The sequence below is a fragment of the Periplaneta americana genome, chromosome 6 (assembly GCF_040183065.1).
Source record: "Periplaneta americana isolate PAMFEO1 chromosome 6, P.americana_PAMFEO1_priV1, whole genome shotgun sequence".
NCBI classification, from domain to species: domain Eukaryota; kingdom Metazoa; phylum Arthropoda; class Insecta; order Blattodea; family Blattidae; genus Periplaneta; species Periplaneta americana.
In genome coordinates this window covers 159187453-159211432 of record NC_091122.1, presented here as the reverse complement: position 1 = coordinate 159211432, position 23980 = coordinate 159187453, and the positions used below count along the sequence as shown (strand labels likewise).

At 37.9% G+C, this 23980-nt stretch overlaps 2 protein-coding genes across 3 annotated transcripts in view; both read right to left on the bottom strand.

The window, feature by feature from the left end:
• Positions 1-13133, bottom strand: part of LOC138701982 (uncharacterized) — an 86730-nt gene extending 73597 nt beyond the window's left edge. The window contains exons 1-3 of the mRNA XM_069829411.1: positions 13051-13133; positions 7210-7420; positions 35-242 (exon numbers count right to left, since the gene is read on the bottom strand). Of these exons, the coding sequence (XP_069685512.1) occupies positions 35-242; positions 7210-7404 (403 nt within the window). The 5' untranslated portion in view covers positions 7405-7420; positions 13051-13133. The remainder of the gene's footprint in view (positions 1-34; positions 243-7209; positions 7421-13050) is intronic.
• Positions 13134-22967: 9834 nt separating this feature from the next.
• LOC138701979 (uncharacterized) overlaps positions 22968-23980 on the bottom strand; it is a 56947-nt gene continuing 55934 nt past the window's right edge. For both annotated transcript variants that reach the window (XM_069829405.1, XM_069829404.1), the window contains exon 9: positions 22968-23899. In XM_069829405.1, coding sequence (XP_069685506.1) covers positions 23630-23899 — 270 coding nt within the window. In that variant the 3' untranslated portion in view covers positions 22968-23629. The remainder of the gene's footprint in view (positions 23900-23980) is intronic.

Sequence of the window (23980 nt, the reverse complement as noted above, 5' to 3'; positions counted from 1 at the left end):
TAAGAAAGATTTTTCACTGTTTGACTATACAAACCAGCTGTGTAAACTGGGTTGACTGTGGTGACTACAATCCCCGCTTCGAGGGCTCCCAAGAAGACGATAGGCCATTCAGCGGAGTTGGGCATTATAATGGCCAATGTATTGCCGGGTTGCAGACCAATTCTGTACAGCGATGCTGCGAATCGTCCAGAGAGTTCTCGCGCTTCTGCATACGTGTAGTGTCGCCCTGTGACGATGCATTCCTGAGAATTAAATGCATAATTAACGTTATCTAAGCGTAGGCAGATACAGGACAGTTTCGTGAAAATTGATGGGGGTACGGGTCTTAATGTAACAGACATAATGCAATTGTTGAGAAATCTTTTCCCTGAGCGCTTAATTTCTTGATTTGGCGATATCAGCTGGCCAGCTTTATCCCCAGACCTTACAGCTGCTGATTTTTTTCTGTGGGAATACCTCAAAGAAAGGGTGTTTCAAACCAGACCACACTGTATTCAGGATCTGATGAACAGGATACAGGCAGAGACCTCAGGATTATTGTAACGTGTCATGAAAAATTTTCGGTTAGGATTGCACCAAATCATAAGATACCGAAGGGATCACTTGAAATATGTTATTTGAAAAAAATATATATTACATGCCAATAAATCGCACTGTTTAAGCTATATATTAAGTTATTTTGATATTTCTAAAGCTTTTATTCAGTCAGAACAGCGTGCTGAAATTCGTCAGAACCAACTGCAGGATCATGTAGGTCTATAAGGGGAGACTGTACACCAACTTACTTACTTAATGGCTTTTAAGGAACCCGGAGGTTCATTGCCGCCCTCACATAAGCCCGCCATTGGTCCCTATCCTGAGCAATATTAATCCATTCTCTATCATCATCATATCCCACCTCCCTCAAATCAATTTTAATATTATCTTCCCATCTACGTCTCGGCCTCCCTAAAGGTCTTTTTCCCTCCGGCCTCCCAACTAACACTCTATATGCATTTCTGGATTCGCCCATACGTGCTACATGCCCTGCACACGTCACACGTCTGAATTTAATGTTCCTAATTATGTCAGATGAAGAATACAATGCGTGCAGTTCTGCGTTGTGTAACTTTCTCCATTCTCCTGTAACTTCATCCCTCTTAGCCCCAAATATTTTCCTAAACACCTTATTCTCAAACACTCTTAACCTATGTTCCTCTCTCAAAGTGAGAATCCAAGTTTCACAACCATAAAGAACAACCGGTAATATAACTGTTTTATAAATTCTAACTTTCAGATTTTTTGACAGCAGACTGGATGATAAAAGCTTCTCAATCGAATAATAACAGGCATTTCCCATATTTATTCTGTGTTTAATTTCCTCCCGAGTATCATTTATATTTGTTACTGTTGCTCCAAGATATTTGAACTTCTCCACCTCTCCAACACCAACTCTGACAAAAAAAAATGAAATTTTGGTTTTTATCGTTTTTCGGTAGTTTAATATGTGTAAAATGATAATATGATTTTATTTCTTCTAATTGTCTGTTTTAGCCCTATCTTCAGCAAAAATATTGTTGTAATTCTTAATGCAAAAAATGTTATCAATGAAAAAATTTTTCTTCCCAACCCCTCAGCGGAATTTTAAATTTATTTACCCGGGTGTATACATAAAAGTATGTTACATATGCCCTATTTTTCTACATTTGTATCTTTTATCACTTCTGGGAAAAGTGCACCCAAAATTGAGGAATTTTAACATTACAAGCTATGGAAACTTTGACACCATTTTTCCGCACTTTCTTATTCTTTGTGACATTGGTACACTTTTCTCGGAAAGTATTATACCCAGAAGGCTGAAATTAATATACAATATCAATGTGATGGCATTTTATACAGTAAGTTAAAAAAATTAAGTTTATTTCTATCTTCAGCAAAAATAAAAAATAATTTGCAATCATTCTTAATGCAAAAATGTTATCAAGGTTTTTTGCCAACCGCTCAGTGGAATTTTAAATTTATTTAGCCGGTCCTATACATAAACGTATGTCACATATGCCCTAATTTTTTATACATTTGTATCTTTCATAACTTCTGAGAAAAGTGTACCCAAATTGAGAAATTTAACATTGTAAGATATGGAACTACAAACTCCCCTTAACATTTTTAATGAAACTAAAAGCGATGAAGTTAAAAGCAATAGTCCACACTTTTGTTTATCCTGTATAGTCTATTGCACATTAAATTGTTTATAAATATAGTTGCAGATAGTGCACTGTTTTATCTTATTTTTCTGTTCTCTTAAATTTATATTCTTGTACTGTTTCTTGTATTCAGTAAGCATGTATTGTACTTCTTCAGTGTGATCCATAAAACTTTATTTTCAATAATAAACCTTACACAGTCAGCCCGTAATCGAGAATTACTATCCGATTCGAGAACCCTTCAGTGAATTATGGCGGAATCTATACATCTGAAGTCTGATTATCAGGTTAGGATAAGAGACAACTTAGGAATGAAGTGAAGCTACAAGTGCAACGGAGTACAGATGGAGTGAGGTGGCGCATTGAGTTTTGTTTGCCTGTGCGTTAGTGTACAATCCGGTTCGTGATCATAGGCACAGTATTTTTCCGTCTCTCCCTACGAAACGAACTCAGGCCATCACAGTGCATTTTCAATTCATAGTGAACAGTATTTTTCGAACTAGTTGCAGATATGTACTTGGTTGTTCATTGAAACGCTAACTCTTTCAACGTCGCTGAGGGACATGAAAACTTTTGAGCTATGAATCCTACTTCATTTTTTTGACAACTTACACTGGTATATGTCGATTTGATTTTTTCTGTATGAATTATTGTAATGGGAGGAATACCTATGTATGTTTTTCCAAGCGAGCAGATGTTCCGTAAGTTGTCAATAAATTATCAAAAAAGGTTTGTGGAAACTGACTTGTGTCACTTTTCCCGAACACTACAGAATTTTGGCTACAGATTTATTATTAGTATAGATTAAGGAAACTAGACATACGGGTATAATATAGAGCTGGGGACGGAGCGAGTAGAACTGTTGAGTTACTCGGTTCTATCGGTTTATGTGCTTGGCAGCGGAGCACCGAAGTTACTCGGTTAACCGTAGCCGTTACCGGTCAGCTCAAACATTCAAACAGAGTTCACGTGTTTTACTTAATTCTAGCAGACAACAACGTAGGTACTGCTGTATTTAAATATTTTCTGCTGCAGGACAAATTATTTCCTTATCCCCAAGGCGGGCTGAAAGGCCTCTAGTATTGAAGAGGACTTCATCCTATTATATGACCTGTCAAGTGGACCTAATGAACATTGACAGTCTGAACATATTACTATACATACTAATAATAATAATAATAATAATATTATTATTACTATTATTATTATTATTATTGTTATTGTTATCATCATCATATTACAGTGTTTGATTAATATTAAAATATGTTAAAAAAAAAGAAGTGCATTATATTTTTCTTCTATTCGTGTTTATTGGATTTGTCACAAATCCACAAATCACAAATCATTTGTGTTACCTCATCAGTCATCATTTTATTTGTCTTTATTTCTACGAATTATGTTACCTAATTACTTTAATTTCCTACTCTTCACCAAACAGAACATGGTTGTATTGAAGGCTAGTAATGTTATAAAATAAATAAACATTATGTTCTTCAGTTTAAGATTCCACGTTTTATTGATTATTTTATCCACTTTCCGTAATAGTAAATAATTCTGTGTGTTATTTTTAAGTGTTTTAGGCAGCGCTTCATGGAGCCCGTTTCTTTCTATCTTCTTTTTTACTTAGCTGCAGCATTTAACGTTTACCTCAAATGTTAATTTATTAGCTGTTAGTATTATAAATTGTTATATTAATTTTATTTCGTCTGAAAGTTAAATAGGCCTTTCATACAAAATAAATCCGCAAATAGTTGTAATCACGCAAATGAAATTTGCAACCGCCATTTTGCAATGAAGAGAAGCACTTTTTTCTCGTCAATTGGCAAAGCGAAAGCGTTTTACTACAACGCTTTTAAAACACGGTTGGTTTCACTTTCAAAGTACGTTCTAAAATCTACTCAATCTATCTAAATTTTAAATCTGCCGCCACAAATTTGTACTCGGTACTGTACTCGGTTCAACCGAGTAATGAATTCACAGTAACTGCTCCGAACTGAACCGCTCCGTCCCCAGCCCTAGTATAATAAAAATATTCCCCTCTCGATAAAATTGTCCGTAGAGAAGTGTTGAAGTTCGAACTCTTCACTAAATAACATCAGCTTCATTTACCGGAACTTATTTGCTTTTGGCATATCTTACCGATGTTTTGCTATGAAGGTAAATAAATGCTACGAAATGAAGTAAAGAAGTACCGTACGGAAGAACGAGAATAATTACGTGGGAAGTAGTGCCGATGTACGAATAAAAAAGTGAAGACGGCTTGATGAATGTGAAAAATGTTCCTGTCGAAGAATAGTACTGCGTGTTCAGTTCAAAGTGTGTCATGGCTCGCTGTATGCCGTCATGTGGCTAGCCGATGAGCCTAGAGGATTCAATCTTCCTACACTTCCGCAGAGGCGTATTACCTATGTGCCAGAGAAGTTGCCTAGTAAGTACGGCGTTCATTCTGAAGAGTACGTACCGATACGTACGGTAACTCCAGTAGTGGCAGGAATGTGAACTGTTTGGAAACACGTACTGAGGTAAGTTTTTTTCTTACTGTCGGTATATGGTGAGAGGGTTAAGACGATTACTTACGTATTTGTTGACATTAACTTCGACGGTCAACATGGACACGGAGCATTTGATTTGTGTTGTGGAATGTTACCGTACGCAACCGATGATAACAAATACCCTGCGTACGACTTGCCGGCGCAAAACACAATTCGAAAGAGGTTATGGTAGCACACAGACCGTACAGGCCGCCATCTGTTGCTACGACGTTCAAGCTATATCGTACACGTTCTCAAGTTCAGATTGAACGCCTTGAATAATAGGCAACTTCTCTGACATAAAAGCTGACACTCGCTTCAAATCGCTGACTCAAAACAATGACGTCATGACATACTTTGAAATGAACACCCAGTAAATAAATGCTACGAAATCACGTCCAGTACCAGAGAGTTGTGAGCGTAAAGTCAGTGTACATAAGAAATACACTCCACCCACACTCGTGACGTCATTAAAGTACTCTGTGTAGCAAACTTGTATTCTCTCAATGCGCACCTCATTTGCGCTCTTGCTCATGAGCTTCAAACCTGTCTCCGGACAGTTGACTAAACAACTATCAATAATATGAAATTAAATGAAACTGAATTCATAAGGTGTTTCGAGTAATATTGATTACTAGACCGCGGGACTGCGGGCCCTAATACGGCGATTACAGTTGACTATGCAGACGGGTATAGAGTGAGTATGACGTAAGTCTCTCTCGCCTTTCGCCGTACTGTTCCGTGCATCGAACCCGAAACATTCAGAGTGTGTTTAACTGTCATACTGCGTGTGTGAAATGACACATATTACAATGCCTAAAACAACTCACTCACGAAGTGCAATACTAAATAATTTAGTGGAACAATTCGAACGCGATATATTTAGGCTATTATAGAAGGAGAAAGTGTTGTATGTGTCGTGTGTCATTTCAGATTACTACGAACTATGAAATACTATTTTGAAAGACACTGCAACAGTAAAGCACTCAAGGAAAATGTTGAACGTAATTCAAACAAGAACCAATCGAGTTCAAATAGTCGATCACAATATTCGATATAGTCTTATGTGACTCGTGGATGCACACAAACATTCCATTCAGAACTTTGGACAATCCCCACTTTAGATAATTTCTGGAAAAATAAACAAATTAACATATTCCAGGAGAAGCAACAATACGTAAAGAATATTTACCAATTTCGTTCCAGAATACGATTGCCAAAATTCGAGGAAGTGTGAACGATCAGAAAGTATATGGGTTTCATTTTATGAGTCTACAGACGTAAGTGGTAGATATGTGGCAAATGTGGTGGTCGGTATACTTTCCGAGAACTATGTAGGGAAAAATTTTGTGCTAAATTCAGAAAAATTGCAAATGGTAAACCGTGCAACTATTGTCCAAGTTCTTTAATAAGGCTTATGGCCGTAAGGGATTAAATATGATCATGTACTTCTTTTCGTCATTGATGCAGCTCCATATATTATTAAGGCAGCAAAACAACTTAAAGAGCGGTATTCCAACATGGTGCATTTAACTTGCCTGGAGCAAGGACTGTATAGAATTGCTGAAGCAATTCGTGTTTTATATAGCGATATGGACTGTTTTATAGCGTCTGTGAAAAAAAATTCTCAAAACAACTTCAAGAAAATAAAAATTTCGAGAAATTGCACCAGATATCCCCCTTCCACCTCAATCCGTAGTTACAAGATGGGGCACCTGGCTTGAAGTTGCCTTAAATTTCGCAGAACATTACAATAAAGTCAAATTAGTTATTCATGCATTAGATGGCGAAGATTCAGCTGCCATTACAACAGCAAAATCCCTGATTTCAGAAAATATGCACCAAAATCTACAATTCATAAAGACCAATTACGGAAACTTCCCACAAGTTATAACTCAACTGGAAACGTCTGGTCTACAAATGTCCGAGTGTATTAAATTGAGAAAGAATTAATAAGGTACCCCAAGGATTGTATCCTGATAAGGTAAATGACAAAATACATAGTGTAATAAAAAAAATAAAGGCTATGCAGTGTTGAACAGTTTGGTGGAAAAACACGACAAAAACTTAAATGACAATGTAAATCTTTTCACATACTCTCCATTAACCTCATGTGATGTCGAAAGAAGATTTTCGCAGTATAAACATATTCTAACTAATAAACGCAGAAGTTTCTCCTTTGACAATCTACGTATGTAGGGTACATAATTGTACATTGTAATTCCTTCTTGTAAAGACAAAGATTCCGTCGACATCGCATCAATTAGATAAGTACGAAATGTATGATTATTGTATGTATGCAATTCATATACTCAAGACTGTACGTCTGAAGCACGCACAGTGAGTTGCTTACCTGAGAGTTCAGTACACTCGCCACGGAACGCTCCAGTCATACTTAACTTGATGGTAAAGGGCCCGCACTCCCGCGGTTTATTGATTACCATATACTGCAAATCTCAGTTTCTACCTTGTGTAAATTCGTGTTTTGCACTTACGAACGCAACTTTATCCGGCCACTCGTCGATTCTGCTCCACACGCACTCTGGAAGGGACACAGTTGGCACAGGGACGTCAGGGTATGCCGACTTGACGATTTGTGTGACGGCCGGTGACAGACTCAGAAGTCGACGATTCTCGTATCTTCTCAAGAGCTGCAGTCCACATCTCAGAAGACTTCTTGGACAATGCATGTTCTGCCACTGCAATCTGATGGATAAAATATCCTCTAATAAATGACAAGAACTGTAGACGAAGAGTGTCAGTAAAGATAAATAAATAAAAAAAAAAAAAGACATTGCTCTACGCTTTTCAAAAACATTTATTCATCTTAATTATTCGTTACGAAATGTGGTGTTGTGTCTTAAAGAAAAACGTTTCGTTTGATTTGAATGTTAACTTTTTTGCTTCACGTGGGAAGCGCCACAGGATACGGACTGAACCTGACTTTGACCTCACTTGAAGGAAAAACCAGCACCATTGTTTTTAAATATTGCAGATCACGCGCACCTGCCTATAGTGCGTTTCACGAATAGAGAAGGTTTTACCACAGTCTACTATATACAGTCGCGAAGCTCAATATGTAGTAAAAATGCAAACATGGGTAGTTGCCCACCACTAGGATCGCTACTATCGCCTCATCATCGCAGATCTCTCTCCTAGCAGACGACAAAATATGTTACACTTTCGTTGTCGTGTTCTTTTGGAAAAATTAACACCTTCCTTCCATTATTGAAATATTAAATGCATAAAGTTAATTTATTATTTTAATTAAGTATATTAAATTCCACCATAAACTCGAAGATATCTGCAAGAAATAAGTAATATAATTTTTGTATGTGCAAAACGAACTGAAATTTACTATAATCGCTTCACTCATTCAAGATTATAGCGATAATTAACTATGAAACCAATAAATATCAATTTGCATTTCCCTTTACAACAATTAATGGAGTAACTTACGCGTACCGGTACTTGTAGTGTAGGCTTACGTAGTTAACAAAGTGGGATGAGGTTAAGCAATAAAATCACACCAGAATTGGAAATAAAACGTGATCAATAATTTTTATTGTAACAGACTTTTTCTACGTCTCTAGTAAAGTAACAAATAAAAATAACAACAAAATTAACAGCTATAATTAAAAGCATATCCTTTGAAAAAAAAAAGTAGGCCTAAGCAATAATAATCCCACCAGAATTGAAAATAAAACGTGATCAGTAAATTTCATTAAAACAAACTTAATTTTTCTACGTCTCTAGTAAAATATTATTATTCCAATTATTGTATTTTAGCCATTAACATTTTCATTACAACCAATAACGTACATTTCACAAGCATCAATGTGAAATACGCAACGAGCTAGCACTCGATGGAAATACGACACAGTCCAAAGTCAACCGTGGACAGTCTATTGTTTCTAGTTGCTAACCGCTTGGAGCGCTTTATCACGAGATTTGCAAAAAATCACCTCAAGCTTCGCGACTGTATATAGTAGACTGTAGTTTTACCTCAATAGAGCCTTAAAGAAGCTGCTTGACCACTTTCCTCATGCAGGTATAGAGAAGGTTGAAATAAAGTCGCTGATGTTTTTGTAGTTACTATTGCATACAGATCTTACAACCGTAACTAGGCTTCGCATGTTTGTCACAAGAGCTACATTGGATGGAGTAGTTTCTCCTGGTACGTTAATGACGTCAGTCAAAGGCACAAGCAGGTTACAAGACCTCTGTGAGTTCTGACGTAGAAGCGAACCTTGTTACGTAGGTATATTTTATGTCGATGAGTTCATTGTGATCCTGTTCAGTCATAGAGACGCACCAGGAAACAAATGCCTCCAATATCTACACTGCAGTTGTTTATTTTGGAATTTGGTAATGATCATGGGTGGGCAACTCGTGCTCTCAAACTGTGAACAAACTCAGTCAGGTAGAACGAACTCTGTGCTAGCTGCAGTGTACGTGGGCCTTGCAAGACGAGTGGTTGTTGGTTCGCTTGCGTCTACAGTGAGTGGCGGCTCGTAATGAGTGAATCACAGTGTAATTCGTTTAAATATTTTCCCTTTAGTGACGAATGGGAAAACAAGTACTTTTTGTTAAGAAGAAAGGTAAAGCTGTGTATCTTATATCTTCGTCTACACTTTCTTACGCGTCACAAATTTCTTAAGAATATTGACAGTGATTATCATGATCTCATTCATTACACTAAAGTAAGATAGCTTAGCAGGGGTGCCATGTTATACAGGTTTTTCATGCTCAAGGAAGAAATAGATATTTTTACGATAAGCGAAGGTAAGTATAGAAATTCCACAACAAACAGACCCAGCATGGATTTCTGATCTTGTTTTTTTTTACGGACATTTGTACACATCTTAATGATCTGAACGTGCATGTACAAGGAAAAGATAACTTGATCATAAATATGATTGACCATCTGAGAGCATTTGTAGGTAAGTTAAGAATGGCAGTATCAAGTAGAAAATAAACAACATTCACCACTTTCCTTCACTAGAAACTGTTTTCAAGAGCGATGAAGAAAGTCAGCTTATCAAATATAAAACCCTTATTCAATACCTCTTAACAGAATTCACTGGTAGATTTGGAGAGATAGCGACAATGGACAAGGAATGGAGATTATTCTGCAATCCCTTTGGGTTTCAGCAGATAGAAGCTCCTGAAAATTTGGAATTAGAATTGAAAATCTGCAGAACAGCACGCCGCTCAGAGTTTCGGCGAAATCAGGAATCGAACTGTTCGTAATGCTGCCTAAGTCATAATTTTCAAATCTATGCTTGCTTGCCTCCCGCCTAGCAGCCATGTTTGGTTCCACATATGTGTGCGAGCAGTTTTTCACTACGATGACCAACAACAAAACTGTTTGGCGATCCTGGGTCACAGACGACAATTTAGTGGCTGTTTTCTAACTTGAGCCAGATTTTAATGCTCTGACAGCAAGAAAAAGATGCCAAACGTCTAAATGTACAGAAGGAGTTCAGGAGTAAGTTTATTTCATTTTCTGTTATATGTATAAAATTACTTCCTTGATTTTGTGATTATTTAGGAATGTAATACTTTTTTGAAATCTCTTTATTCTATAAATACTTGTAAACTCTGATTACTTTCTATGTTTCAATGGAGACAAATAATAACTAATATTAACAAACAGTGTAATAAGTGCTGCAAATATATTTGTTGTATCTTGAAAGGGTTGTGTTTAATTTATGTTTTCAGCACTAAATAATAACGTATTATAATTTACAAAGTTTGGCAATAATGGAATTTCAGTTTTGTGTATTTAGTTATAGGTGTCTAAAACTACTGTACGCCTAATTATTGTACCATGCATAATTTTGAAATACAAATCATGGAGTAGGCCTAGATATCACGATCATCTGCACCAGCCGCTACAGCGCACCATGGCAGTGAACTGCTTCTGTAACGAAACTACACACAGCTTGTAACTGCAGCGGCTGCCTCGGTGTGTGCTTTTTTGTGCCAAGGTTTTTAGCGCCTCGGGAGTACGAGTTGCCCACCCATGGAAATGATTATTTTTGTGTACGGAATAGTAACATATTCTTAGAATTCATTATATTTTTTTTTCATTGTAATAGTAATTATTTCAATAAAGAGGTGTAAATTATTTTTTTATTTTATTAGGTTATTTTACGACGCTTTATCAACATCTTAGGTTATTTAGCGTCTGAATGAGATGAAGGTGATAATGCCGGTGAAATGAGTCATGGGTCCAGCACCGAAAGTTACCCAGCATTTGCTCATAATAGGTTGAGGGAAAACCCCGGAGAAAACCTCAACCAGGTAACTTGCCTCGGCCGGGAATCGAACCCGGGCCACCTGGTTTCGTCTCTAGACGCGCTAACCGTTACTCCACAGGTGTGGACGGTGTAAATTATTGTTTGCACATATATGTATAAAACTTCTGTTGTATATTTATTATCAGATTATTAATTTTGAAATTCAGTTGTAATCAGTGCCATGGCAAACAATTTGTTCAAATGTTTCGATAGTGCAAACCATTAAAATTAAGTTCCAGTGTTGTCATGATATGCTCCATTATATTTTACATTCACCGTACGCCTACTATACTGCCATTTATGCAGTGAACGTTAGACATTTGTCAAGACACTTGCGATGCGCAGTAGGGGAACAACGTTTTTGTAGAGGGGGTTTAATTGTGTACTTTTCTTTATAGAACATGTTCAAAAACTCCACCGTCAACTTCAATGCACATTGCAGCTCTTGTAGACAGTTGATGTGTTGGTCATCCAAACTGATTCGGACATTCCTTTACTAGAGCACAAGCATGTAAAGTCCTGCCGTGTTTCCAATTCGCTCTTAAGCCAACCCCACACAGAGTAATCCAATAGAGTAAGGTCGGGTGACCTCGGTGGCCAAGAAATGACTACCGCGGCCGATCCAACGCCCATTGTGCATTGAAATGACCAATAAAGACAATACTACAACTTAATGTCGTTTTGGTTGAATCCGCATGTGAGTGCTGATGAAGGACATGAGACTGACGCCCATGATTTTCAAACAACTATATGTCAGATACTGTTAATTTTATTTTATTGGGTTATTTTACGACTCTATCAACATCTAGGTTATTTAGCGTCTGAATGATATGAAGGTGATAATGCCGGTCCAGCACCGAAAGTTACCCAGCATTCGCTCCTATTGGGTTGAGGGAAAACCCCGGAAAAAACCTCAACCAGGTAACTTGCCCCGACCGGGATTCGAACCCGGGCCACCTAGTTTCGCGGCCAGACGCGCTGACTGTTACTCTACAGGTGTGGACGATACTGTTAAGAACAGGCCATATGTTCATATATACTTTTTTTGTTCAGAATCACCAATATTATCACCCCTCACATCATGTACATTGCTATTTTATCACAAACTCACATACTCCAATGAAAAAGATAGACATCGCTTCGCCTGGAGTTCGCAGAATTTTGTGGAGGAAATTGGATTTATGAAGCGTTTTATATTCAGCGATGAGGCAACATTCTATGTAGTCCTAAGTGGAAAGCTGAACCATCACAATTTCCGAATTTTGGACACTAAGAATCCACATACTATATCAACGTGATTCACTGTAGTTGAATGTCTTTTGTACCATGTCACATCGCAAACTACTGGGTGTTCATTTCAAAGTGTGTCATGACGTCACTGTTGTTGGGTCACCGATTTGAAGCGAGTTTCAGCTTATATGTTAGAGAAGTTGCCTATTATTTAAGGCGTTCTTCAATCTGAACTTGAGAACGTGTACGGTATAACTTGAACGTCGTAGCAACAGATGGCGGTCTGTACGGTCTGTGTGCTACCATAACCTCTTTCGAATTGTGTTTTGCGCCGGCAAGTCGTACGCAGGGTATTTGTTATCATCGGTTGCGTACGGTAACATTCCACAACACAAATCAAATGCTCCGTGTCCATGTTGACCGTCGAAGTTAATGTCAACAAATACGTAAGTAATCGTCTTAACCCTCTCCCCATATCCCGACAGTACGCATTTCCAAACAGTTCACATTCCTGCCACTACCGGCGTTACCGTACGTATCGGCACGTACTCTTCAGAATGAACGCCGTACTTGCTAGCCAACTTCTCTGCCTCTTAGATTATACACCTGAGCTGCGGAAGTGTAGGAAGATTGAATTCTCTAGGCTCATCAGCTAGCCACATGACGGCATACAGCGAGCCAAGACACATTTTGAACTGAACACCCAGTATATGGTTAGGCCCTACAGTCACTTGCATATCCTATCATGACACGAGTAAATCGTGGTTAATGCCAAAATTTAATGGAGATTCTTATGTTTACCTGTACCAGCAAGATAGAGCAGCTCCACAATACCACTCTGAAGCTCGTGAGTGTCTCAATGGCGTACTTTCAGAATGTAGTTCCAAAAGCTACAACTTCAATACCAAGTAATGCAATATGTTACGGTATCATTATATATGACATGTTATAATGACAGTGGTATGATGATAAAAATAGTTTATGTCCATAAAAAATTGCACAACATAATTAACTTATAACATGAAATATGTTGGGGCTTCAAATTTACTTGATAGCAGTTATGACACCGCCATGATAGTGATTATATATACACACACTGAGGACTAAGGCAAGGAGATGCACTGTCACCTGTACTTTTCAACTTTGCTCTAGAATATGCCATTAGGAAAGTCCAGGATATCAGAGAGGGTTTGGAATGGAACGGGTTACATCAGCTACTTGTCTATGCGGATGACGTGAATATGTTAGGAGAAAATCCACAAACTATTAAGGAAAACACGAGAATTTTACTTGAAGCAAGTAAAGAGACAGGTTTGGAAGTAAATCCCGAAAATACAAAGTACATGATTATGTCTCGTGACCAGAATACGAAATGGAAAAATAAAACTTAGAAATTTATGCTTTGAAAAGATGAATAAGTTCAAATATCTTGGAATAACAGTAGCAAACCAATTACACTCGGGAGGAAATTAAACATAAAATAAGTATGGGAAATGCCTGTTATTATTCGGTTGAGAAGCTTTTGTCATCTAGTCTGCTCTCAAAAAACCTGAAAGTTGGAATTTATAAAACAGTTATATTATATGGTTGTGAAACTTGGACTATCACTTTGAGAAAGGAACAGAGGTTAAGGGTGTTTGAGAATAAGTGCTTAGAAAATAATTGGAGTTAAGAGGGATGAAGTTACAGGAGAATGGAGAAACTTGCACAACGTAGAACTGCATTCTATTCTTCATCTAACGTAATTAGGAACATTAAATCCAGACGTTTGAGATGGGCAGGGCATGTAGCACGTATGGGCGAATCCAGAAATGCATATAGATTGTTGGTTGGAAGGCCGAAAGGAAAAATACCTTTGGGGAGGCCGAGATGTAGATGGGAAGATAATATAAAAATGGATTTGAGAGAGGTGAGATAAGATGATAGAGACTGGGTTAATCTTGCACAGGATAGGGACCGATGGCGGGCTTATGTGAGGGCGGCAATTAACCCTCCGGGTTCCTTAAAAGCCATTTGTAAGTAAGTAAGTAAATACACACACATGAGGATTATTTCATAAGTCATGGCAACTGTGTTATATCGGCCGATAAAACTGCAGCATTTAAAATCCGCTATATGCGTTTTATAGTCACTGGAATACGCTTCGCAATGCTCGCACCAAATGGGCCCAGGGCACAGGAGCCAATGAACAGGGGGCGATTAATCCAGTCTCTACCTTCATATCCCACTTCCCTCAAATCCATTTTAATATTATCCTTCCATCTATGTCTCGGCCTCCCCAATGGTCTTTTTCCCTCCGGTCTTCCAACTAACACTCTATATGCATTTCTGGATTCATCCATACGTGCTACATGCCCTGCCTACCTTAAACGTCTGGATTTAATGTTCCTAATTACGTCAGATGAAGAATAGAATGCGTGCAGTTCTGAGTTGTATAACTTTCTCCATTCTCCTGTAACTTCATCCTTCTTAGCGTCAAATATTTTCATAAGAACCTTATTCTCAAACACCCTTAATCTCTGTTCCTCTCTCAAAGTGGGAGCCCAAATTTCACAACCTTACAGAGTAACCGGTAATATAACTGTTTTATAAATTCTAACTTTCAAATTTTTTGACAGCAGACTAGATGACAAAAGCTTCTCAACCGAATAATAACAGCATTTCTCATATTTATTGTACGTTTAATTTCCTCCCGAGTGTCGTTACTGTTTCTCCAAGATATTTTAATTTTTCCATCTCTTCGAAGGATAAATCTCCAATTTTTATATTTCCATTTTGTACAATATTCTGGTCACGAGACATAATCATATACTTTGTCTTTTCGGGATTTACTTCCAAGCCAATCGCTTTACTTGCTTCAAGTAAAATTACTTCAAAATCATCTCCCAAAGCTTACATATGTCTTTTCAATGATGAAGAAGGTGTTAAATGCCGTAGGCTATATGTGATTCATCAATGTGTAGGCCTACCACCTGTCGAGACGCTGTTAAGATGTCCTCTTTGTTTGCAAAGCGCTACATTGCAACGGCTTCTTCATTTGCGGAATGAGATGAAAGTCGCATGGAGTGAGATCGGGCGAGTAGAGAGGATGTTCTAAGACCTCCCTGTAAAAGATTGCTGACACGAGCTCCGATGTGGCTGTAGCGTTATCATGGAGGAGCAGGCCGCCAGCACAATAACTTCCTTCGCATGTGCTGTTAACTAGCCAACAATACACACAGATAACACCTGGTGGTGGAATTGCGTAGAGTGTAAGATAGGTTTTCAAACCTATATACTGGACTAACCGTGTTGCCACATATTCAGGAGATATAACATGGTTGCCATGACTTATGGTACGACTCTCATATATAACAAATTACTGGTATCATCACAGTCTACTATATACAGTCACGAAGCTTGAGTTTTGAGAGTGCTAGAAACAATAGACTGTGACGGTTCTATTTTGCATTGCCTGTAATGTGGCGATATTAGCGGTCCTAGTGGTGAGCAACTACCTAATGTTTGCATATTTACTACGTATTGAGCTTCGCGACTGTATATACTAGACTGTGGTATCATGTAAAGTATGAATTATTATGTGATTCGTTTCGAAATGAAACATGCGTGACAGGATATGAAGAAGACATATAATGATGACAAAAATAAGTCAAAATGTGTAATAGGGTATATGATATACAGGGTGTATCTAAATTGGTGTCAAATATTTCGGGGACGTGTTCCTAACATCAAAACAATTAAAAAAGTTGATAAGAACATGGGTCTGAAAACCATTCGTTAGGGAGTTATTAAAGGATTTGTCCGTTCATTGACCGCTGATTGTTTGATGGTTCTTTGTTTGTTTGTATTTTGTAGAGGAAAGAAATCAGAAGAGAATGTATTCTGTGAGTGAACAGAACGAAATGATTTGCATCATTTAATTGATGATGTGCTTCTGGACGTCATCCAACGAATGTGTTTTAACACGATGCTGCTCCAGCTCATTTCAGTCTGGTAGTTCGTAATTTTTTAATGATCGATTTCCCCAAAGATGTATTGGTCTAAGGGGATTCATTGCATGGCCTGCTCGATCGCCTGATTTGATTCCAATGGATTTCTTCTTCTGGGGACATTAAAGTCCCTGGTTTATGCGACTCCTGTACTTAATGTTGATATTCTGAGAGCGTATCCAAACTGGATTTCACGAAATACGAAACACTCCAGAAATTTTCAACAGAGTACGCCAGAGCATGTAACGCAGGTTTAGGAGACACATCGAAGCAGGAGGAAGCCACTCCGAGCAATTTTTGTAACATTAAATTTTGTCTTGTAACATTAAATTTTGTCTTGTAACTTTGAAATAAATTATTTTGAGACCAATGTTCATATGAACTTTTTGTAATGTTTTGGTGCTAGGAACATGTCCCCGAAATATTTGACATCAATTTAAATACACCCTGTATATTTGTTGTGTGTGGAACTATATCAGTTCTATAAGAAATAGCGCTCGAATGACCTTTGATACTTTCGCGTGCTATCTGGCTGCAGTTTAGGCCTATATGCTGTACAAGTAGGATCAACAAGAAGACAAGTGTGAACAAAATGACAATTATGATGTCGAGATGCAACAACTCTTTATACTTTTGTTTACACAGTTTTAATAAATGCAATACAATTGAAGCGTTGGCTGGAACAACGTTATAAGTTACATTTGGTAAAATTTACAGGAGCTGCAAGAATGTGTATACGTACAACGTTGTTCTTATAGAGTATCAAACTTTTGAGTAGACAAATTTCACGCACTGCATTGATGGACAGTTGCAAGCGAAAGAGTATAGCAAGGTAACACGACATACAACATGATTACACGGAAACACGCCGAATGAGAATTTTGTAACTTACAACGTTGTTCCAGCCGACGCTTCAATTATTTCACAGCAGAAGATGTTATATATCGTCGGCTTAGAGTGTAAACCTGCTAAATCCATTTTTTGTTTAAAATTACATTTTAGTACCTTTCGAAAGGGAACGAGAATCGTGTAGGAAAAATAGCTATGCACAATTCAACTCGTAAGCGTACATAAACGCGTGATGAGTAAAACAGCCAAATCCACTTCGTTCAAAGCTCGCTGCTAACTCCATAGCGACTATTAATATTTGAGGAAAAAAATTCGCTCCGGCGCCGGGGATCGAACCCGCGTCCTTGGTTCTACGTACCAAGCGCTCTGACCACTGAGCTACGCCGAATTCAATCCAGAGCACCGGCTCGAACTCTCCTCCTATAGTGTTTCCCTTCATTGGCCTGACTCCAAGTTAGACATATACGTTGACGTTTATATTTCAAGTCAACTGCCATTATACAAGGAGCGCACTCAGCTGAGTGACTAATGGCCGGGATTCCGCAGTAACGTGCACAACAATCTGTACAGAATCATGCACTGCTAGCTAAACGACATTTCATACAAGTTGAGAGGAAGCGAAGGCATTTCTTTCCCCTTCTACTTGCCCTAAGTCCCTTCAGTAACAGAACGGTAGCTGTTACCTCTTATACCTGCATCCCCCAAGTTCTACACACAAGATAATACAATATTAAATAAAGTACATAAGTGGATATAAAATACAGTGACACAGATGTTTAACAATTACATGTCTGAGTATATTTTAATGCCGTTCTTACAATATTTTCAACTAATAATTTAATTAAGGAATGTTAGTTTGTATTATGAAGTCGGGGGGAGTGACAGTGTAGATTGTACCTTTGTGTATGCTATAGTGTAGCAACTAGCGGTGAAAAAACATTTATCTTCTGCTATCAGTAGCTTTTTAATGTGCCAGTTGATATAAACAATAATAAAATGCAATAATAAACGCTTAGTATAAACTCTCGAAATATAGATTACCGGCAAACATTTTGAGTAGTAAGAATTTTCACTATGTTCAAAGTCAATTAGTCGAACGTTAGTAAGATGGACAGTAGCATCTTCCCCTTCACGGACGGTAAAGAGTGTGAGTAGAGGGGAAAGCCTATCAACCAAACTGAAATGAGGATTAGATGAATTTACTAAAGATGTTTAGTAAAATCCATAGCGACTGTTAGTGTGGATAGTGTGTTCGACCTTTGCGCGTATCCTTGTGTAGTCAAACAAGTTTTGGGTGTTTATTGCTGTTATTCAAGCTTTTAATGACTGAAATATTGTAGAGGGGTGTATAATTATGATTGTTCAATTACTCTTTAGTGTCAAAGTAATTAGAAGTTCAGTTCGTTTTAGATTTCAATTTTTTAATCTTCTAGGTACTGAGATTAGTAGTTTTTTCGGTGCATTTCGGTACTTAGCAAATATTTTTCATGATGATTGCCGCTACATATTTTATTACTAATTTTATTAGTTTATTTGATTTACGTTTTCTGCAATACGAAAATGGGTTTTGTATTGTTCTAGATATCTTCAAACAGTTGTAACCATCTTTGGAAAGGCAACATTGTTATAGAACAAAAGTTCTTTTAGTTTGAACACACCCAAACGGAAGCAGATTGCATCCTTTCCACATTTGAATGGGCTCTTAAAAACAAAAACATCAGTGTACCAGCAGATTACATAGAAATCTGCATATCAGCCAAAAAAAGCCCCGTCCATATGACGTGACATACTTAAGTCACAAATTCTTACAAACATTAAACCCCACTAACTAACTAACTAACTAACTAACTAACTAACTAACTAACTAACTAACTAACTAACTAACCAACCAACCAACCAACCGAGCAAGGGAGGGTTGTGGATATAGAGGCAATCATGGCTGGTCAATAATTTAATGGTGCCACCGCAAATTGTATGGACATGTTCAAAGAATGAAGAGTCTGGAATAGCAAAAGGAATTACGATCTGATATCCACCAGGAAGAACGAAACGAATTAAATTAAATCTGTGGCGCTACAGCCATGAATGGTCAACCGACCAGGCTTTTTTTTTTACCTTGGGGATTTAGTTGAAGTGAATTTTTATGGCTGGCAGAGTAACTATCTCATGCCCCCAAGTTTTAAATTGCTTCCAGTGCACTTCATTAGAACCAGGTACCCAGCTTCGAAGCCGTTAGCCCTGTGAACTTACAGTATAATTATTTTCCCCTATTATCATAGTACAGGTTATCTAAGAAATTAGCAAGTTCTTTTTGGCAATAGAAGAGAAAGAGTGGGGGAAGGGAAGTGGTCCGTGGGCCATTTCTTTAGGGCTCATCCCGACATTTGTCTTATTATTCAAGGGAAACCACGGAAAAACCTTGAGCAGGATGAGATGTCGTGCTGACGACAAGCCAATTGTCTACAATGGGGTCATGAATATGTTGAGGTGGGAGGTTGTCTTTTAATCATTATTTAAAGTACTGAAATATTAAAATACATAATAATTATTTACAAAGAATACAAAGCATCTATGCAGCCAATAACGTGATGACCCTGAAACAGAGAAATAACCTTATTAGTACATTTATAGATTTATGTCTGTGTGTAGAGTCAAGTGGTTGTTTATTGTTCAAGTTGGTGTTCGTCTTGTACGTTGTCGTTCGAAGCTAGAGGGTGGAGTACGCTCTTAGGTCATTTGTGCTTATCTAAAGCAGGGTTTTAGTTCCCAGGGAAGAGATTAGTGGGTTGTTGCTGTTGTACGACTTGGCGTACGTGCAGAAGGCTTGGTTTGAGATATGTTATGTTTTTTATTTAACGACGCTCGCAACTGCAGAGGTTATATCAGCGTCGCCGGATGTGCCGGAATTTTGTCCCGCAAGAGTTCTTTTACATGCCAGTAAATCTCTACTGACATGAGCCTGTCGCATTTAAGCACACTTAAATGCCATCGACCTGGCCCGGGATCGAACCCGCAACGGTTTGAGATATATTCTTGAATTGTGCAAATTTCTAGTTCTGTATGAATCAATCTAACTGGTGTAACTCTAGGTAGTCCTGTAATGAATCTTAAAAGTTTGTTTTGGAAAACCTGTAATTTTTTAAGAACTGTAATAGGTGCGTGTCCCCAAGCAGGACAAGCATATAATATTACTGATCTGATTAATGTTTTATACAAAATTAAGGCTGCATGTATGTTTAAATGTCTGCTTTTATTTAAAATTGGGTATAGCTCCACCATTCTAGAATTGGCAAGTCTGAGTTTCTGTTGTACGTGTTGAAGAAACGTAAGCCGTCTGTCTAGTGTTACTCAGAGATATTTTACTGAAGTTTTCCACTCGATTTGTGATCCATTTATGGCTAAGTTTGTATGATTTATTCCCGGTCTATTGAATTTATTTCTTCTGCTATATAAAATTGCTTGTGTTTTGGAAATATTTAATTTGATTCTCCATCTGAGGAGCCATGCTTCAATGTCACGTAGGTGACCTTGTAGCCTGTTAATGGCAACAGTTGGCTTCCACGATGCCGTGAGAAAAGCCGAATCGTCCGCGTATAGCGCTAGAATGCTATTGTTGAAGTTTTGATTAAATTGCTTACAAGCATCATAAACGCTATCTTTCGGATAGGCTATTTTCCTAACATTTGGAAACACTCGTATATTATTCAAATTCCTAAGCCAGGAAAGAATAAATCTGATCCACCTAATTATCGACCCATTAGTTTACTAAATGTTTTAGGTAAAGTTGCGGAAAAGATCATACAAAAAAGATTGAAATCCGAAATCGGAAACAATGATATCATCCGAAACGAACAGTTTGGATTCCGTTCAGGTCATTCATGCACACAGCAATTGCTGCGCACAACGGAATTCATTACCACTGCATTCAATTTAAATCGAACAGTAGCGGCTATATTCCTAGATTATACACAAGCCTTTGACAGAGTATGGCATGCGGGCTTGATATACAAATTAATTAACAATAATTTAAATTGCCGCCTAGTGAAGCTGTTGGACAATTATATTCGGGGCAGAACGTTCCAGGTTAAACTGAATGACGTGCACTCCACGTCGCGAGGTATTAACGCTGGAGTGCCTCAGGGCAGCATTCTGGCACCGATACTTTTCCAAATCTATATTAATGAGCTACCTTTTAAACGATTTTTGTGATAATTGTTTCAATACTTCAGCTTGTATGCCATCGGTGCCAGGAGCTTTTTTATTTGGCAAGTGTCTAACTTGCCATTTTATCTCGTCAACACTAGCAGGACGGATCAGTAGTGCGTCGTTATTGTTGAGGTCCACGTTTCGTAGGTACGTAGTTGTGTCTTGTGTTATTTTGTCATATATTTGTCTGTCATGGAAGGAGTTCTCGAGGACTTCCGCGAAAATAGTTGCTTTCTCCTCTGGACTATTGCATGTTGTCCCATTGTGCTGGATGGGAGGGATGTCACTATATGGCTTAGTGAAGAACTTTGTAATTTTCCACACTTCGCTCATATTGTCGGTATCTAAATTACTAACTTTTTGAGTCCAGGCTTGGATGATCTGATCGTTTATTTTCTGAGAAATGTCCCTTTTTAAACGATTCATCCTTGGTCTTAGGCGAGGGTCCCGCGTTCTTTGCCAGGCACGTCGACAGTCATTTCTTTCCCTGATTAATTTTAAGGTATCATGTGGAAGCTCTAATTTCCCCGGAATAATAGTTTTCGTTGGAATTACCGACATAGATTCCTGTATAGCATTCGTTAGCATTTTAGCAGCTTCTTCGATCTTAACAGATGATGTAGGAACCAAGTCATCTGTAAGAGCGTCCAACTTATCGCGAAAGAGTTCCCAGTCGGCTGCTTTGTAGAGTAGCACAGTTTTTGGAGGGGATAATTGTAGTTGCGCTCGAAACGTAATGATAACAGGTTTATGATCTGAATTTTTTAACGAGTCATGTACCGAAATTTTGGTATGAAAATTTATATTTTTGAATAATGTAATATCTGAAATGTCTGGTTGATGGTTAGCATTGTCTGGGATAGGCGTGGGTGTACTCGGGGCAGAAACAACATAGTCACTCCTAAGGGAGTGGCGATAAAGCTTATTGCCATCCGATTTGCCCACACGACAGCCCCAGACGGCTGCTGTCCTCACGTTTATACTTACCTCAGCAGAGATGAACAATCGATCATCCAACCAGAACAGAGCTATCGTGTAGTTACCACAATGATCCCCCATGCCATTATGGCTGATTTTTGAAACCTGATTTCTCTATTTATCATAGCTCCCTAATTCATAACAATGATGGGTGGGCACTGGTCTCATACACCGGCCCGAAAATCATGAGAAAATTCCTTCCCCACGAGAACTCATGCCAGCGCTCATTCTGTAACGGGAGTGCAGGCAAGACGCTATAGCGTGAGACTGAACGAAACAAGGACGCCTAAATTTAATTTTAAAAGGAATCAATGGATTGCAGAGATAAAGGAATTGACAAAGGAAAGTTGGGAGGGCATTAAAATCGGGACAGTGAAGGTATACACAGAGTAGAAATGAAATAACTTTGCAGATTGAAGGGGACGATAGGGTGCACTTAAATGAATAGAAAATCTATATTACGTTTTGTGATTAAATGCACGGTTAATTAGAAAATAAAGTTTGAAGTTTCAGCAGTCCGACAACATCGCCGCTAACACACACATGTAAGAGTTCAACGAACCAAATAAGAGGTTGTTAAACTTTTTTTTCTGAAAAAACTTAACTTTCCACCAGTATCATATTATAGTTTTTTTATTATATACGACATGAGCTATTCGTTCTGAAAATTTTCAAGGTTATTTCACTTCCACCATGTATTCATAGCAAACTAGGTTCAGGAGAGAATGAAAACGTTTAATAACCTGCGAAATATATAAATAAATATCCATTGTTTTACATTAATTGATACTAGGAAAAAATGGAATGCTTTCCTCAAAGAAAATACATAATATAATTGGTATGAAAGTAGGGCGTACATATCAAGAAAAATCCACAACATTTTTATGCTGATATCTAGTGATTTTTGACGTTGAGTAGAATATGCCTTTTTATGTCGTGCAAAAAGATTTGAAATGTTTAACTTTCTCAGTTCACATGCAATTTAACCCGTAGAAAGCAAAACAAAACAAAAAAAACTACTAATTTCCTGTAGCACATGAGAATACTTCAGAACAATGATAGTTTCATTATGATGAAACATAAAAATAATATTGATGTATGCATCACTATAGTTTCTAAATGCTAAGAATACTTGTGCTGCGGTGATACCAAATAACGATAAATCCGGAATTTTTGTCTTCTTTATTTAGTTCGTGAGAGTTCGCGCATGAGCGCGGGTGTCTAGAAATTATATATGACAAGGCCTTAAAGTACTTCTTCTAGTTCGTAAATCTTTTCTCATTGAAAGGAACAAAATTCAGCGTCTTCACGATTCGCAACAAAAAGTGAAGCATCCAGATGCTAGGTGTCAGATGTGGTTAACGCTGTTCTTTGAGCAATCTTCGTAGGATCTTGCCTGTTTGGCTCTTAGGAATGCTTGAGATAAATTCCACTCCTCCTTTTAGGTGTTTGTACTCCGATACTTTCTCTGCCACAAATTTCTTTACATCTTCTTCTGAAATTTTTCCTTTTGGAACAACAAAAGCTTTAGGAATCTCTCCCGCCCTCTCATCAGGAATGCCAATAACAGCCGCGTCTTCTATTTGGGGATGACTTCTCAAGATCTCCTCAAGTTCCGCTGGGGCTACCTATAAAAATACACATTTTAAATTATTTTTCCTTATACTCGTAATATACAAAACTGGAAAATTGCTAACTTACCTTATTGT